The sequence below is a fragment of the Ruditapes philippinarum genome, unplaced genomic scaffold (assembly GCF_026571515.1).
Source record: "Ruditapes philippinarum isolate M1 unplaced genomic scaffold, ASM2657151v2 ctg4396_1_1_1_1, whole genome shotgun sequence".
Classification (NCBI taxonomy): domain Eukaryota; kingdom Metazoa; phylum Mollusca; class Bivalvia; order Venerida; family Veneridae; genus Ruditapes; species Ruditapes philippinarum.
Window position 1 is genome coordinate 28,388 of NW_026867254.1, and position 19,828 is coordinate 48,215.

The 19,828-nt window shown below is 33.5% G+C and overlaps 2 protein-coding genes across 2 annotated transcripts; one reads left to right on the forward strand and one right to left on the reverse strand.

The window, feature by feature from the left end:
* The first annotated feature begins 3,294 nt into the window (after window positions 1-3,294).
* On the forward strand, window positions 3,295-14,248 carry LOC132735427 (eukaryotic translation initiation factor 3 subunit H-like). Its single transcript, XM_060722369.1, has 6 exons — window positions 3,295-3,425; window positions 8,875-9,031; window positions 11,227-11,394; window positions 12,062-12,317; window positions 12,912-13,047; window positions 13,877-14,248. Exons 1-6 carry the CDS (start codon window positions 3,366-3,368, stop codon window positions 14,105-14,107), a joined length of 1,008 nt encoding a protein of 335 aa, XP_060578352.1. The 5' UTR covers window positions 3,295-3,365; the 3' UTR covers window positions 14,108-14,248.
* On the reverse strand, window positions 3,643-8,748 carry LOC132735428 (uncharacterized). The gene is made up of 3 exons (XM_060722371.1): window positions 8,709-8,748; window positions 6,871-7,620; window positions 3,643-4,487 (listed from the first exon to the last, which is right to left on the reverse strand). Exons 1-3 carry the CDS (start codon window positions 8,746-8,748, stop codon window positions 4,471-4,473), a joined length of 807 nt encoding a protein of 268 aa, XP_060578354.1. The 3' UTR covers window positions 3,643-4,470.
* Window positions 14,249-19,828: the final 5,580 nt, after the last annotated feature.

Sequence of the window (19,828 nt, forward strand, 5' to 3'; positions counted from 1 at the left end):
TGGTAACTGACATATAAAAAGATATAGTATTCGTCGCAAGACTATTTCAAGAAGAGCTAATATTGCCCTGTTGTTATTCATAGAACCACGGATTTATATTACATATAAATCCGTGATAGAACTGAGCATTTTCATATATACAATAATCGACAGTTTTGCGGGTATTATTTATTTTTGAAAGGGCTCACACTTCAAAAATTGTGTCTCCCTTTATGTACACCATCGGTCAGTAATTTGCTCGATGCACGTTACAGAACCAATATAGGTATTGGCATTTTCAGATGATCACGTTGAACAAGCCGAAGATTCCACGTCACCATTAATGCATTGCTTTATCATATAATTTTATCTGTCATAACATAAAATAATAATTCATTAAGTTTAAAATAAAACAGATTTAGTCTTTGCAAGGTAAGTGTTGTACAAAATTTTACATACCCTGTTGTAATTTGACAAAATCTTAAGCCATGTAAAATAAAACTCGTGGTTCTTTATATGTAATAAAAGTCTCTGCCTTTATGGGTAACAGAATGTGTCATTACACCCAGTTTCCTAGATAACATAGTTACAGTAGTATAGGAATAGAACTTTTCGGAATTTATAAATAGGATGTTTGTAGGTAGACGTTTCACTCCCAAGATGGTTAACACCAAGACTTTGACAAGTCTTGAAGACGTTTTTTTTACTCCCTATTTTTATTCCAAAATAAAATTGATCCTTTGATAAAATAAAATCTTTTAATACACTTGTTACTATATATAGTAACAAAATTGCCTATGATTTCAACTGATTATGAGTGTCACGTGACCTATTATGAGTTTGCGGCCCGGGGCCGAGAACTAATTATCAGCCCGCAGAACATGTGCACGTGCACAAACTGAAACAATGACGTCACATTTTACGTCATCAAACAGTTAACTGTTAAAGTGAAAGTAGGTTGTCAGCACGAATCGCTTTATTTTTTATCATAAGAGCTTAAGCGTAGAATCTATTTAGTACAAACACATTTTTGTTACTATTGAAATTTGAAGAAAAAATACGACAAATTCATTCCGAAAAAATGCTTCTTGATTCTACTGCTTTGAACACAAAAACAGTAAACATCTCTGTACAGAACAGTAGAAGAGTAGACAAGAATTTCAACAAAAGAACTTCAAAGTCTATTTGTTTTGATTTTTTTAATGCTACTATTAGATCTACCAAGTGTATTAAAGACATTAATTCACGTCAGCGTAGGGCCGGAAGGTGATAATCGGCCCTGAATGAATAATGACCCTCGGGTCCATTATTCATTTTGCGGGCCGATTATCACCTTCCGGCCCTCTCCTGCCGTGTATTAACCTCTTATTCATATAAAGTTAAAGGTCTTTTTACTAACAAATGGCCATGAAATTTATTAATATGACTTAAAAAGCATTTCAGTTACTTTAATCTTTTTATCTCTGTCTTATAGTTTTCTTTTAACTTGCTTTTTATCTTATACCTATAAATTTGCCCTTGACCCATTTGTTTCAACAGCTACATGTATTACCAGACAACTCGCCTGCTTAGTATAATCGTAAACGATTTTGAAGCAGTATAATGTAGATGTGTAGATGTAAATTTGTTCAGTTACTTTGTAAATTTGTTATTTTTATGACGAAATAGATTCGATACTTTAATTAAATAAAATCACTTGATATAAAGTTTAATGGTATTTGATTAATAACTGACCATAAAATTGATTAAATTTACTTAAAAGGGGCATATCATGCAGTTACTTTAAATTTGTGTGTGCTTAAGTTTGTACATCGTATCGATTTATTCAGGGAATATACATAAACACATACAATAGTATCACATATATCAACTTGCATTTATATAAAAACACACAAAAAATGCAACAAATATAATCATAGAATTAATTAATTACTATGTTTTATGTTACCTTAGGACTGTCCATTAAGCTAAAAACTTATTTCCAATGGTGTCCTTTTACTGTAACATTATCACACTAACTTATATTATAATATATGAATTATTCATGTCATCATTATTTTTTTAGAAAGTTCAATTAAATAAGTCATGTTTGATTACGTTAGAACACTTTTCTTTTCAGAATTTTTTCTATTTCTGTAATAAAGTTAGGCATTTAGAATTATTTTTACTAGCACAAAAATATATCATCATTTGAAATGGAAGTCAAGTTTTTTATGTAACATCACACATAGAAATAATTTGGAGTGAAACGTCTATACACCTAACAAAATGGGAGTGAAACGTTTAGGTGTGAACCGTCTTGGGAATGAAACGTCTCAATATTGAAGGAGACGGCCCACTGAATTTTCGACCCAGATATCCTATTGTAAATCCATCACATTTAAGGCTAAATTCTGGACAAAGCAAATCCGGTACCGAAACTTCATGACCATTTCTTTAAACACCAATACAGTCCAAGTAAATTCAGCACAAAAAAATAATACATTAGCCCTTGAAGTTTTTCTGCAGCTTTTAATTTCTGTAATCACTATAGATTATTCCAAATAGTAACTGGTGTGTATTCTTGTGCAAAGTGCCTCCTGAAACCTTCCACCCAGAAATGAAATCCTGCAAAAATACATCAAAAACAACCTTTAAAGTACTCAGAAATGAAATTTAATGAACACAATTACTAAAGATATACTTAAAATATAACCAGTATCAATTAAGATGACTGGAAATAGGCCATTTCTAAAATTTAAAAGAACTACTTTCTAGACTACAACGGGCTGGGTCTAATTCCGTACCGGGTTGAGACCTAATATAATGGAGACGGCCCACTGAATTTCTGACCCATATATCCTATAGTAAATACATTACATTTAAGGCTAAATTCTGCACAAAGCAAATCCGGTACCGAAACTTCATGACCATTTCTTTAAACAACAATGCAGTCCAAGTAAATTCAGCACAAAAAAATAATACATTAGCCCTTGGAGTTTTTCTGCAGCTTTTAATTTCTGTAATCACTATAGATTATTCCAAATAGTAACTGGTGTGTATTCTTGTGCATAGTGCCTCCTGAAACCTTCCACCCAGAAATGAAATCCTGCAAAAATACATCAAAAACAACCTTTAAAGTACTCAGAAATGAAACTTAATGTACACAATTACTAAAGATATATTTAAAATATAACCAGTATCAATTAAGATGACTTGAAATAGGCCATTTCAAAATTTAAAAGAACTACTTTCTAGACTACAACGGGCTGGGTCTAATTCCGTACCGAGTTGAGACCTGAAACGTTTGGTATTCATTTTGTGGCGTTAAACCTATTATCGTGTACGGTATAGTACGGTGTATTACGTAGTTTAGAGATCCTTTTCCGCTTCCTGTTTAAAACAAAATGGCGTCCAAAGGCCGCACGTTTGACTCGCCGGTGAAATATGTCCAGATTGACGGACTAGTACGTACAATTAATGATTATCTACGATAAATGAAAAGAAACATCAAACTCTTTTATCTGTCATATGATTATTTAGACATTAATTTCCTTTAATCATGGTGATTGGATATACAATCTGCTGATTTTTCTTAAAACATGTCGAACCGTTTGTTTCTCTCAAGATACAAGATACAAGAAAATTTATTTTACGTCGGATACATATAAACAGAAAACATTAGCTCATGAGCTATTTTCCGACAAACAATAGTATATGTACTAAACAAAAGTAAAGCAGCTAAAAGAAAATATAAGCATAAGCACAATTAAGTACATGGAAGTAAGATATTAAAGCAACTAAAAATTATAAGCATAAGCACATCTAAATACATGGATTTAAGTTATTATAGCACCATGCATGCTTAAAAGTTACAATAATTACAAGCAAGATAAAACAAATAACTGATAATATAAATAATGTACATTCCTGTAAAAGAGTTATATATTAGTTAAAGACAGACATGTATAAAAAATAAGCATAAGCACATCTAAGAATATGAAATTAAGAAAATAAAAATTTAAGATAAGTTAAAAACTACAAAAGTTACAAGAAAAAGAGTACAAAAATAAGATATACATATACACCTATGTACATACCTGTAAAAGAAATATAATAGATATATATATAAAAAGAAGCCATGCATAAGTAAAATAAAAAGCATAAAACAAAACAATGAAATTACAAGGACTATCACATAATGCAAATAAAAAGTAACATTAAACATTTATTGGTATAATATTTGCAACATCTAAAGACTATACATAAAAGCACATATAAAAACATGTTAATCACATACAAACACATGTTAGACACACATGTGTTTAACAAAAGGCTACAAGCGGCACATTGAACACTTACATTTTGGGCCTGTCCAGGTGCCAACCAGCCTCCCAAATTCTTTGAAGTTTTCTACTCTTCTGATGTCACTGGGGAGGCTGTTCCACACCCGGGCAGCCTCAAAACGGAAGGAGTTCTGTCCATACCTGGTGGTTCGAACTGTAGGCACTTCTAGAATATGATCATACCTGCAATTGTAAACAGAGGTCTTAAATTTGGCTAAGTTTTGAATATATTTAGGTGATATATTGTGTAAGCACTTGAAAGTCTCGATTGCAATTGTTTTTAACCTGCTTAGATGGAGTGTGGGTAATTTAACCTTATTAAGGAGACTTTCATATGATGATGTAAAATCATTGAAAACAATGCGTAAGGCCCTGTACTGGAGTTTTTTCAAGTTTGTCTGTGTTGGCTTTACTACAGAAATGCCATACTATGGGACAGTAATTGAAATTGGACCTGATAAAAGATTTGAATATGATAAGCCTGGTAGGTACAGAGAGGAATTTACTTAATCTTTGCAGGACATTTAACTGTTTTGCGGCTTTTTGGCAAATGGCTGATACCTGGGCATCAAAATTTAATTGATAGTCAATATCTACTCCTAGTAATTTGACCTGTTCATCACATGGGATAGTGCTGCCGCTTTATATCAAATGACTTAATTTCAGTATGTGACTTGACCCCCACTGAGATAGCTTGAAACTTTTCAGGGTTTGCCTGCATTTGATTACATTTTAACCAATCTATGAGTATATTACTTTCATCCTCAAGGGTAGATTTGACAACTGTAGCATTTTTATGCCAGAAGGACAAAGTGTTATCATCAGCATAATTATAAAGGGTGGATTTTTCTATGAAGTAAAATATATCATTAATGAAAATGTTGAAGACCAGGGGCCCTAATATTGATCCTTGAGGGACACCCTTAATAATATTATCCCACTGGCTGGTATAATCCCCTAGTTTAACCCTTTGTTTCCGCTTTTGGAGATAACTGCTCATAAGTTTACAAGCGTTATCAGACAGACCATATGCCTTAAGTTTAAGGATAATTAAATCATGTGGTAGGCAGTCGAAGGCCTTTGATAAATCCATTAGTATTGCTCTGATGAACATGTTTTCATCAAGGGCCTTTTTCCAGTCTTCCACTAGCCTTAGTAGCGTAGTCTGACAGCCATATGATTTACGGAAGGCTGCCAGATAAGGGTGAAAAATTTCCTCAAAGTAACCCGAGAGTTGGTCATGGATAACCCTTTCATATAATTTGGACATGGTGGGTAGAATACTTACTGGCCTATAATTTTTTTCTATATAGGGGTCATCTTTTTTAAAAATTGGGGTTACTTGGGCAAGTTTTAGATTTTCTGGGAACTGACCTTGACTTAACATAGTATTACATAAATCTCTAATGGGACGGGCCAGGGAGGGTTTGCCTGCAATTATGACCTTTGGTGGAATTTGATCAACTCCAGTAGCCTTTTTTGGATTTAACCTTTTTATGGACTTAGATATATCTTGTTCAGTGACCAGATTGAATGTAAATTGTGATTGTGGGCAGTTGTTATTTATTTTATCTATGCTTGGGTGTATAAAGGTGTCTTGTTCATTTTCTTCTATACCAATGTTTTTTGCAATGTTGACATAGAAAGAGTTAAGTGTGTTGGCAACTGTGGCTTGGTCAGATAAGAGTTCCCCATCTGACTTTTTCAGTATTATTGGGTTGTCTGTTTTATTAGTAGGTTTTTGTGATAAGAAGGGCTTGATGGTAGGCCAGAAATCTTTTGATTTTGGCCCGCCACCACACCTTTCGTGAAAATATGTAGTGATTGAGTCCCTTTTAACCTTTGTTTTCATATTTCTCATTTTCTTGTATTTTAACCAGTTTTCATTACTTTTGTGTTTGAGAAAGGTGTTTTTTGCCTGACGTGTATTAAAGATGACCTTTCTGTAATTTGAGTTCATATAAGGAGGAGGGTTACGTCTGGGTTTTTTTACTTTCACAGGGGCATGATCATTAACGACCTGTTTAAGGAGCATCTCATGGGCCCAGTAGACGTCATCAATGTCGTCAAAAACATGAGCAACATGAAATGGTACCTGTTCCAGGTCGTTATTAAAATCTTCATGGTTAAAACTTTTATATGATCTAAAATTTATTGGTTTGGTTTTGAAAGGATCACAATTTTCTCTTATGCTAGTACAGATCATGTTGTGACAGTCACTTAGTCCAGAATTGAAGTTTATTGTATTACATAGAAAATTTTTGGAATTTGTAAGTATTACATCAATTAAAGTAGGTGAATGGTTTTTTTGTAAAGCATGTTGGTTCTTTTACTATATTGGCTAAATTAAAGTTATCACAAATATTACTGATACATTTTGACTTATCTTTTTTTAACATGTCATAATTAAGATCTCCTATACATATGATGTGATCAAAGTTTATATACAGGTTGTCAAGACATTTGGTGATATTGTGTTCAAAAATATTGTCGTTCATAGAAGGTTGTCTATATAGACATAATATTCCCCATTTCCGCCTAGATAAACTTAGTTCATAGCAAATACCTTCAAGAGAATCTGATTCTAAGTCCTTTCTACGTTTAAAGGGGAGATCGGCTCGAACAAAAGTCATAATCCCTCCACCATGGGAATTTCGATCTCTTCTTTCCATCTTGTATCCGTCTACCGTGAATAGATTGTTGTTGAACGATATATCTAGTTTGGTTTCTGAAATTATAAGCATGTCACATAGTTTATCATGAAGTATTTGTTGAAGGTCATCAAATTTATAACGTATACTGTTTATATTTAAATAACTTATGATTGGTCTTTTTCTATTTTCTTGTCGCATATTGCGGAGTTCGTCAAATATGTCGTATCTAGAGTCACAATCTTCCTGGTCTGTTGATAGTTCAGTGTGTGTTGAAATATTACTGTTGTTAATAAGCCAGTCCTCCTCTGGATCTGGCTCCGGACAGAAACTGTCATTAATATTTACATGGTTATCACAATCAGTCGCTGATATGTTTCTATTTATTGACACTGAGTTTACTGATGTTGGTGATTGTAGATCTTCGAACAAAGAGTTTGAGAAATTGAAAATGTTATGGATATTATTAATGCTATCACAAGGTTGGCAGAACCAGGACTCCTCCGAGTTTCCCAGTTCAGTATATCTGGCCGGTGCGATACCAGCACACTTTATATGTATCCATTTATCACACTGGTCGCAGCACAGGGCCCTATGGTTTTTTGCTACTGTGCGTAAGCAAATTCCACATTTAAAAGGACCGGGGTTTAGTGCTATGTCACCAGCTAATAGTAGAACAAAAAAGTCTGCTATGGAGTCTAATTGGTTGAGTCGTGCTCCTTCTGGTGTATTTCAAATGGAGACAGAATAGCATACTTGTAGTAATTCGATTGGGTATGCCAATTCGGATATCAGTATTATGCAGATGTTCAAGTATAATCCGAAAGTTTATATCATAATATGTATCATTTTGTGTAGAGTTCTGTTTTACCTGTTCTTCTCGATCATGGGCACCCTCATTCTTAGACACAAAGGTCACACTATTAAATGAGATTAGCGCCAGACAGGAAATAGAAAACAGCTGAAGTTTGTTTATCATCATGGTTAGTAAGAAGCGCAATTGTTTCGATATCAAGCGCCCGACTCGATCGTTGTCATTCGGACGGGAGACAATCAGTTTTTAAGCGTCTGATAACACAGATTGAAATAAAAAGCCTTAAAAAAACACTTTCTGCTACGATCCCTCCAAGGTCTTGAATGGAAAGTCGTTGCAAATGTTAAAAAGTAATGTTTAAAACCAAGATTTTGTGATAGAAGTGCACTTTAAGGCAATAACAATTTTAAGACCTCGTCATACCTGTAGAATGATACTGGTAGGTCGTCCTCAACCCCCTTTGGCAATCTCCTGGATTGGGCCCCTATGTATTTTTTTTCAGGAGTAAACCATTACTTGTATAATTAATTAATATGAAAAAGGCAAAGCCTGAAAGCGAGCTCGATTTTCCTTTTATAAAATAATTGTTCAATTTTGTGTCATTCAGTATTTTATAAACTGCTTCAGTTTATTCTTGTTCCTTGTCCCATTATGGTTCCCATTGAAGTGTGCAAGTGACAAGTCTACGAATCTGTTTTCAGTCAGAATTCCTTGGTTTTTATCATTATCTTGTAATTCGGAAAGTTGCAATGTGTCAATCTCAATTCAGTATTTGGACGAAAGTTTTTAGTACTCTCGTTACCGTAAAAACAAAAAATACACATCAAAATACACGTACTTGTGTCAATGTTTATTTATCTTTCAGATGGAATAAGAAGCAATCTCTATGAATTATGTACTACTTGTGACTATTAATCCCGAGCCGACGCTTTATATTACCATTTGCGATATTGTTATTAAAGTGGCGATTATTTTTCATTTTGGTAACCAAAACTTTATTTTATTAAATCCAATAGTGTTTATCTTTGCTTTCTTAATTTTTGCCAGGTGTAAAAATCAATAAATAGAGTAGAAGACTAAATTAACATATTCTAATACATTTCAGGTTGTTCTAAAGATAGTAAAACACTGTCAGGAGGAGGGCACAGCAGGTCAGGATCTTGTGCAAGGAGTGTTATTGGGGCTTGTTGTTGATAACAAATTAGAGATCACCAATTGTTTCCCTTTTCCTAGACACAATGATGATGAGGATTTCGATGAAGGCATGTCAATTTTGTTCTTTTCAAAACAAATGCTGATCAATATATTGCACTTACTGAAAAATACCGGGCAGTCAAAGGTCTTGTTTGCAAAGCAGACCCCGGGCTTTGGCTTGGTCGGCTATAGACTACACATGTATATTTAAAAGGAAAACAAATAAAAGAATATATAGTTTCTATACCTATCAATTAAATTTTTAGTGTCATGTATAGTTGGGCGCCGCCATTTTCAATGTAACTCAATGATAATAGGCGGAGCATTCCTATAACGGAACAATCAAAACTTTTCTGCTTAATAACATTTTTCAAGGTGTTCCAAGTGAAAACAGAAGCTGTGCATAAAATATCAATCGGAAAATGTAAAGTAAAAAATGAACGACTTCTCTGTTCATAGGTTTTGCTTTTTTAGTCCCCTACCGGTTTACCGGAGGGGACTTTAGGTTTACTGTCCGTCCGTCAGTCCATCCGTCCACAAAACTGGATCCCGCGATAACGCAAAAAGTACTGAAAATATTTTAATGAAACTTGATATATGGATAGATGGCAGTATGGAGATTATGCACGTCTTTTTCTTTTCTTCCTATGTTGAAAATTCTGGTTGCTATGGCAACAAATAGACTGAAAATATGACAAATTTTACACATAAACTGGATCCCGCGATAACGCAAAAAGTACTGAAAATATTTTTATGAAACTTGATATATGGATAGATGGCAGTATGGAGATTATGCACGTCTTTTTCTTTTCTTCCTATGTTGAAAATTCTGGTTGCTATGGCAACAAATAGACTGAAAATATGGCAAATTTTACACATAACCTGGATCCAGTGATAACACAAAAAGTACTGAAAATATGTTTATGAAACTTGACATATGGGTAGATGGCAGTATGGAAATTATTCACATCCTTTTCTTATCTTCCTATGTTGAAAATTCTGGTTGCTATGGCAACAAATAGACTGAATTTCAAAATTTCTGATTCTAGTTTTTAAGTTTTTTCACTATAAGTTCTTTATTTCTTAAGGTATGTTCTTCAAACTTTAAATATAAGTTGCTTGTCATCAACCACATCATATGTGACAAGGTTTACAACTCTAGCACAAAATTTATCAGAATTACCTCCCTTGAACTTGAAATTTTCATGAAAAAACATTGTTTTTTTTAATAACTTCTTTTTCTGAATGTATCTACTTCAAACTTCATATAAATGTTTCTTATTGTCACTCAACATTTGTGAGTGTTCAATACTCTAGCAAGACTATTTCCAGAATTATGCCCCTTTTGAACTTAGACTTTTTTTTGAGAAATTGGTAATTTTTACTCCAACTTCTTCAATCATGATAGGATTTTAAAAATGTTATATTTTGATAACAGGGATGTTTAAAAAATAACTTTAGAGTGTCTTTCAGTCTGTCTGTACATAAAAACTATTTCCTGTGATCACTTTTAAAGAACTTTTTCAACAAATTTACTTAAAATAGGAACCTACGTGAATGGCCAATGGCCCTTCAGAATGTTGCTTGGGCTCTTACCGGTAGGGGACTTATGGATTGTTTGCAATACTATGATAATTGCTTGTTTCATATTAATTTTTTGATATTCTTAACAAGTATAATTTGGTTTTATTCACCAATAAGTGCACCAGGGCTTGACAAATCCACTTGAAATTATGAGTAGTAGTAATTACTCCAGACATGTAAATCTGTTGGCAATGCTCGTCCTATAGGATGAGTGAAATTTCTTACAGAAAATAATTAATTTCCATTTCAATTAAATTCTTTATTCATTTGAAAATATATTCAAGCTTTAATCACAAATAAAACAGAACACAAAATATTGTTTGATGTGCAAAGCAAGTGTTGGTTTGTTGAATACATTACTTAATTCTGTCTAATTGTGTTATGGTAGCATGTGGTAAAAAATTGTAAAAAATTATTATTTAGTTTATTTCACCTTCTACACCTTAATAGTACAAGAAAATATACACAATCTTTAACATGTTTTTGGGTATAATCTATTAATTGCATTTCCTTTAGTGAATTACAAGATGAGAATTTGTCGATCCCCACCAATATATTGATAATTTGTACAATGCCGTACATATACTTACTTGCATTTGTATCGCCATCTTACCTGTTGGTGTACATCAATGGCACTATGTCCAACTGTGAGAGTAAAAATTGTGTCTCATATTTTCAGTTCAATACCAGATGGAAATGATGAGAAATCTGCGTAAAGTCAACATTGATCATCTTCATGTGGGCTGGTATCAGAGCACATACTTTGGTGGCTTTATTAACAGGGCCTTGCTTGATTCACAGTTCAACTATCAACACTCTATAGAAGAATCTGTTGTCCTCATTTATGGTAAGGTCTAAATTTTGTGGTGTTTTTTACATGCAAGGTATCTTCATGGATGTAGTATGGTATTTCGCTACTTATCAATCTGTAAAAAACAATTAGTTCTAACACTATAACTTTTGAAAGTCTGAATTGATTTTTGTTCACATCTGTTATGCAAGTATTACAAACACACAGGTCCAGTTTATTTTTGATTTTCATTTCACTTATATTTGTGCCTTTTATTGGCAATTTTTACTAGTTCATGTTTGAACTCAGTGTTAAAACTTCTGAATTAATATTACATGTATTAGATTGAATTTATTATACAGGTATATATTGTAATAAAGTACAAGTAGTTTAACCTTTGGTTGCAAGTATGATTATTTATTTCAATCTTAATTATATTTGATACAGTAATGGGTCTATTAAATCTGCCTTTAGCCTAAATAACATGCTCATCAGGTTCATTTTAACATTCATTTAAGTGAAATAATTACATGTACTTGATGGTTTTGTATTTGTATTTGTAATCTTGTTTATAAATCTCCAGGCATTTATTTAGGGAAAGATTTTTCTGTAATTCTTGGTTTTCATTTAAATCAGTATTTGGATTTGAATTTTTAAAAAATCTGTTTACATTATAGACTAAGTATAAATTATTTCTTTACTGATGTAGACTTCCATTTTGCAGATCCTTTGAAAACAACTCAAGGATATTTGTCACTGAAGGCATATAGACTAACACCTGAATTGATGAAGTTTTATGGATCAAGGGAACAGGACTTCTCTCCAGAGAGTATCAAAGCTGCTGGTATCACATTTGAGAACATGTTCACAGAAATCCCAGTTACAATCAAGAACTCTCATCTTGTGAACAGTCTTTTGTGTGAACTTGATACAGATCTCTCTGACAAACAGTCATTTGATTACCTTGACCTTGGCACTAGGTAAATTTAAATTTTTGTATCAGTTCAACAGTAATTTAAAGTATGGGAAACAGCATATTCTGTTCCAAGACAGATGTAGTATTGTAAATTACAGACAAAATCAAAAAGAAAATGATTGTGGTATGAATTAATTTGATCTGTGAAAAAGATTTAATAATGTCGGTCAGGAGACTTTCCTGAGTAGCAGAAAGCATTTATTCAGGGTAGTTGAAAGAACTGTCCTAAATTTGAACTACAGGTCCAGAAACGTACCTGTTTCAGTTGGATTTAACTTAATAATGGATTGAAACAGTACCTCTAGACGCTTGCCGAAATCATTATCAGAAAATAGACAAATATCGTTATTGTTGTCGATTTAAAATTTTTTCATTCATTACCATACATAAATCGGTGTGAAAATATGAATTAGACCTTTTAAAATTCATTCCGTTCGGTAAAAAGGCAAGATTATAGCATTTTATCATTCAAGCGCCGTGTCCGGTATATACCGGAATACAGTATTTAGTGTGGTGCTCCAATCCTTTTTTTAGTCCCACTTGTTTCAGTTATCATAATCATGGTAAGTTAAAGGTCTGATTTTCTCGTTTTCAACAGTTCAATGTTAGAGAAGAATCTTCGTTTACTGATGGAGAGTGTAGATGAGATTGCCATGGATGCTAACAAGTTTGTCAACTACCAGCGACAGTACCAGAAACAGAACCTTGCCAAACAACAGTATCAACAGAAAAGGGTGAGCCTTTATCAGTATTTATATTTCTCTGATTGGCATTGATGTATATATATTACTAGCTTATCTGTTTCACAGAAAAAGTCGAGCTTTTTTATTTGCTACATAATGGTCATTGTCGTGCAAAAACTAATGAAGCACATTATTCAAACATTTTAAAGGTACCAAAGCAAAAATTTGGAACAATTATCATGACAAGCTGCAGTTGTAAGACAAGGGGCATTATCCTGAAAACAATATTTTATTTTAGTTATGTCCCTTTTTAACTATTTTTAAAAATTGGTTATTGATACTAAGGCATTGACTGTATTACAGATGAGCATTAACACTGTAATTGACTATTATTTAGGTAACAACTATGTTTCAATATGTGACACTAGTACTGGTTAGTTTCAATTAAGCTTTGACCTTTCATCACAATTGACCTTGAATAATAATGTTTATACAAATAATCTTTCTGTGATGATTTGGACAATATATCTATTACCTCTGTGATGGTTTCAATTGATGACAATGAAGAAGTTTCCTATGAAAACTTGAAACAAGAAATATTTGTTTGGTAATTGCTTACAGATATATGCTACCCCTCACCACTGTGGGTTCGAATCCCCAACAGGGACTTTGGATTCTTTCATGTGAGGAAGCTATCCAGCTAGCTTACAGAACTTCAGTGGTTCTACTTAGGTGCACATTCGTGCCTGAAATAATGCTTCTTCTTCCTCCATCAGTAAAGCTGGAACGTCGCCAAATGACCTTTACTGTGTCGGTGTGACGTAAAACCCAAACAAACAGATATATGCCTTTATAACTTATTTCCTATATATTTTTACAGCAACAAGAGAACACGCAGCGTGTACAGCGTGGCGACAAACCTCTTCCTGATGAGGACATCAATAAAATCTTCAAGCCTCTACCTACCCCACAGAGGTTAGACAGCCTTCTTATTACAGGCCAGATTGACAACTACTGTCAACAAATTGGAGAATTCGCATCTCAGAGCTTTGGAAAACTGTTCTTGGCGGAGAGTTTACAAGAGAACCCGCCCAATCCAACAGCTACTTGATTAGAATACGATTTTAGTTAACATTTAGACGCCTAACTTTAGTTTTCTTCAAAAAGTAAAAATCAAATCATGGGATGTCAAATTATGAAGTGCGGCTACAAAAGTAAAAAGAAAAATAAATGGAAAAATTACAAGCGTAAATCATGTGTTGTTACTACTTACAGAATAATTTGGATTATAATTATTCCAAGTTGATTTAAAAGTTTCCGAGTTAATTAACCTTCGTGGTCAATTCCTCTGCATGAGAATCCAAACCAGTGATAAATAGCCATAAGTAGGCAGATGTTATTTCTTATATCAAACTTGGTATATAGCAAGCTTATGTGGAGACCTTGCTTAGGGTTGCTTTTGGCCTCCAAGGTCAAGCTCAAGGTCACTGTTCCTAAGAAATGAAAATGGTTTCTGGTAGATGATTAGAGTTGGGAATGATATAACATAATCAAAGTTTGTGTAAAGCAACCTTATGTGGAGACCTGTCTTTTGATTACCCTCTGAGGTCAAAGTCACTGTTACTTAAATATCAAAAAAAATATTTCTGGTCAATAATGATCTTAGTATATAGCCAGCTTATGTGAAGCCCTGCTTTGGATTGATTTTTTGCCCTCTATGGTCCAGGTCACTGTTTCCTTTTTAGCTCCACTTGTTCAGAGAAAAAAGGTAGACCTATGGTCATGACCCTTTCTCGTCGGCATTGGCATTGGCTCTGACATTGGCATCGACTCTGACATTGGCATCGGCGTTGGTTAACCTTTTCATTTAGGTAAATTTTCTCCAAAACCATTAGTGCAATTCACTTCAAACATGGTATACATCTTTATTGTCAAAAAGGACACCAAGGGCAGATAATAGAAAAATTATTTTTTGCAAAATTATTCCCCTTTCTCAGCTTAACTTTTTTAGCTCTGGTTAACCTTTTTGTTAAGGTCCATTTTCTCAGTAACTGTCAAAGAACAAAATTTAATCACTACAAACTTGAAAGACATGTTCACTATCAAAATATGACCCCATTTCAAAATGGCGGATAATCTTAAAATTCTTTTTGTAAAGTAATTCCTCTTTTTTTGACTTTCATTTATTTTTTCTAAGGTCAATTCCTCAAAAACTGTTAAAAGTAATCACTTTAAACTTGGATTTTAAATTGAATTTCTTCTAAAAGGCAGGTTACTTTAATAAATTGTTTTTCAAAGTTATGCCCCTTTGAAATTGAAGTTCTTTGATTTCGAATGATATAAATCATGCAAAATTGACAATGTGAAAAACAGTTTTGCATTTTTATCAAGGGCCATATTTTTGCCTTTGCCTGTATGTCTTATCAGTAATTTGTTCCTATAAATAGATTATGTTCAACTTGTTCAAAACCTTCGGTTCCTACATGTGAGGGGGTAACAAGCAAGCTTATTGAAGGTTGTGGTCCCTCTTGTGCCTGAAATAATACAATGTGAGGAGCCTGAGGTCTTCCTTTAATAGTAAAGCCATATGTTACACAGCTTCTGTGTGACATAAAACCTGACAAACTTAACCTAGTTAGACCAGGAAGAGAATGCTCTAGAAATGTCTTTAACATGAAAGATTTATAAGCCGCACTAAGGTTGGCGTTTTTTAACCCTCACTAAGATTGATAATGTGTATGTCTCTCACAAACAATTTTATATATGGCAATTTATATAGTTGTCTTTCAGGTTTGCTGGTTTTGAGATTGGACAATGGCATTGGTGCAACATCTCCCTGGCATAAGTTTAAACAGTTTTCAATCTTTAACACTAAATCAATAATCCCTAAATGATCAGACATAAAACCAATGATATAAAGATAGAGAAAACCAGGTTTTGTTGGTTGTGCTTGTTTTGGTTTTAAGTTCACTTAAACCCAACATGCCCAATGTGAGCTTTTGTGATACCCCTGTGTCCGGCATCTGTCACACTTAAAACAATATTTCCTCAAATAGTAGTGAAACTATACAGAAATGATCCTTGGATGGTCCAGCTCAAACTTTGTTTGCTGAACAAAATGGCCGTCAGAGCTAAAAATAGTAAACATTTAAACGCCTCTCTTCCATAACTGTTTTGTAGCTTTTGATGAAACTATACAGAAATGATCATTAGATAGGTCTTTATAAACATTGCTTCAATTTTGTACCTGTCTGCTGAACTAGATGGCCGTAAGAGCTAAAAAATAAAATCTGAAAAATTCTTGTCACTATTTAAAGTTTTGTTCAGTGTAAATAATTATACTTTATACTGTATATAGTCCATTATATGTAATATTGAGATGAAAGATCAAGTCAACAAATTTATTATTTTAATACACCAACCCCTGCACGCTGAAATGTTTCTACCAATGTCTTAATAATGCAATCTTGTTCATTTGAACCATCTACTCGGGTGAGCGATTAATTTATACTCGCACCCCGATCACCGTAGGGAACGTGTTACAGTATCGCGTTTTTCGGTTACAGTATAGAATTTTCAAGATGGAGGATTATTTATGGGAAGAGAGGTAGGTGATTTTTATTCAGGTCATACTACTAGTAGTTTTAGTTTCTAAAAGTTGTTTTTGTGTTTTGCTTGTAAGGAACAGAATCCGGTATCTAGTCATATATTTCTTTAGACCCTGCACCGCAGATTTATCTCTATAGTGTCTCATAAATGTGCAGATTTGACGGTTTTAAAAATTAGAATCGAGAGACCAACGCATTTTTCTCCCATTCCGACATTATTTAAGCATGCCTAGATAAAATTAAATCATACTACAAAACGTTAGCCCTTTGTGTTTATAAACGTTTATAAAAGTAAATGAACAAGTTTGAACCTAATTTTTCCTGTAGTTAAAATGCGTTTTGAAAAAATAAACAATGTTACAGTATAGAGCGAGGTTAATTTTGAAGGGTTACAGCATAGACACTAGCGACTTTGATCCAATTTTGTTACCAGTTTATACCCAGATTTCGGTTACAGTTTAGATACTTGCCAAATTTCAAACAAAAGTTCGTGTATCCATTATTTTATGAATAACTCATACACTTTCTATTTAATACATTCTTGAAAGGTTGTATTACTTTTTTTTCTTCAGCAGAAAAGCTTAAAGTTTGCTATTTTTCTTACTTTAAGTTTTCAGATGGAGACTTTTTGCAGAATAAGTAATGTCCTAAGTAAGGACTGTTTTCACGACAACAACAGTAACTTTTATCGAATTGTATGAGAGAAGAAAGATTTATTGCTTGATTTCATTACACATTATAATTAATGCTATTCGGTAATAAAATAGAGAAAAAGAGAATCCTTAACAGAAGTCCAACACGGGAAAAACATGAAAACGCATTGTAAGCTCACGTTTGAATTAAACACTGTTCATGGACGATAGTGGTAACTGCAAGCTACCATCCACGCCTCCTAGCACACGGCTTTCAGCAGAATTCACATTAAACATGAACTGGTACACTTTAGATTTTTAACATCTGTGGATGTGTTCATATGGCGGTTATCATGGCAACCTTTAATGTGACACGTTATTGCCATTCTATGAAAAGCGGCATATTGCCCCCCAGGTTAAAAATTGCGAAACTAAATAAAATTAAATTTTGAGAAGGGATCGGAGGTTATGAAGCCTGCATACCATAGATAAGCTGTCAAAAGACACAATTAACAAGAGGCAATACTCTAAGAATTATTAAACAGTATTTAAGTGAGCAATACTGCAATCTTAAATTTTATTTTAAGTTGGAATTTCCATCTACCATAATGTATTTTGTAAGTATTTAAAAGGGCTTGTTACGTTTTGCTTTCTTGGATTTTAAGTTTCAACGACACTGAGGTCATGTGAAAACATTCCTGCTTTAGTGTAAAGAAAGACCCTAGAAACCCCTTTGTGAAACATTTCAAACACGAGCGTGCACCTGACTAGAACCACGACCTTCCGTAAATTAGCTTGATAGATTCCTCACATTCAAAGTCATGATTGGATTTCCACTACAGCAGTAAATGAAAGATGATTCGAAGTCGACGGCCTTATCCCGACTCTGCCACTATACTATTATTGTACCTCCATCAGGCTCACTAGAGAAGATATTGTAATTGTCTGACCTTAATTTATACTCTATAGCTTTCAATATTATTTTCTTTTTCAGAAACATGAATACTGCTATACAGGATGTCTGAAATAAAAAAACGACTTTTAATTGAATAATGAGAAAATAATCGTAACTTCAACAAAGAAGCATTCGAAATGACGCCATGATCATGATTTGATTTGAATGCTTTTGGTTCGAGATGAGAAGGGTCTATAAACATTTCCTTTTTCAAAATCAATTTTTGGGTTTTCGTATCCCCGATTGCAACCGAAACCATTTGAACAACTTAATTGGTAGAAAGTCATGTAAATTTCATCACATTTAGTCAAGTAGTTACTGAGCGGATGAGATTGCACACACATGTGTAGGACAGACGGACGAATAGCCATTGGGCAAATAAGCTCATGTGAACAGAGGTTTAAAAGTCTATGTACATTCATACATTTTACCTAGTATACGTGTATATAGAAAATATCGAAGTCTAAACTGTAACCGAAATCTGGGTATAAACTGTAACAAAATCGGATCAAAGTAGCTAGGTCTATGCTGTAACCCTGCACAAATCACCTCGCTCTATACTGTAACATTGTTTATTTTTTCAAACGCATTTAACGAACAGGAAAATAGGTTTTCAACTGGTCATTTACTTTTTTAAACGTTTTCCAAACATAAAGAACTAACGTTTTGCAGATTTACTGTTTTCTAGGCATGCATAAATAACGTGCGAAATAGGAGAAAAATGCGTTGGTCTCTCGATTCAAATTTTACAAACTGTCAAATCTGCATATTTATGAGACAATACAGCGATAAATCTGCGGTGCAGTCTGAAGAAATATATGACTAGATACCGGATTCTGTTCCTTACAAGCAAAGTACAAAAACAACTTTTAGAAACTAAACTACTTGTAGTATGGACCGGAATAAAAATCACCTACCTGTCCTCCCAAAAAATAATCCTCCATCTTTAAAATTCTATACTGTAACCGGAAAACGCGATACTCAATGTGGCCATACCACGTGACTTTTCGGGTACGGAACACGCCGATTTTTCACCCGATGTAGGTATGTTTTTTATTTATTACTTATTTATTACTCAACCGATTTTGATCAGATAAGGCGCAGAGTACCCGTAATTATATCAGCTTTCCACGGTATATCAAAATTCTGAAAACCCTTGAATGGTTTTTGAGAACATTCGAGTATAGTTTTCTTCTCATAGCCGGGGCCGAGGGGAACGGTACACACTCATTTGTCATAACAAGCGATTTCTAGCAAGTCATATGTTTTTTGTCACTATTTCATAGAAAAATACATGTTAAAATCTGATATATTTACTATGTCCAATGTATCGAGTGAATGCAGTGATGTTTTAGCATATTTTGATAAAGTTTATGTTGAAATGGTACGGAACACACCGTTATTTAAAAAGATACGGGTACAACACACAATTTCTGTCTTTGAAATAATTCTAAAATAAGTATATGAAAAATTTAATTTGAATTATAATGTGAGTTGATTTGTTTTCATAGTTATACATTTTATTAATAAAACGAGAACCCTGGGACCTTAATTTTGCAAAGTATTCATTATGCATACAGTTTGATGTAAACAGGATTACTAAAAAAAAATAAAAAGAACATTTTGAGAGTACGCGT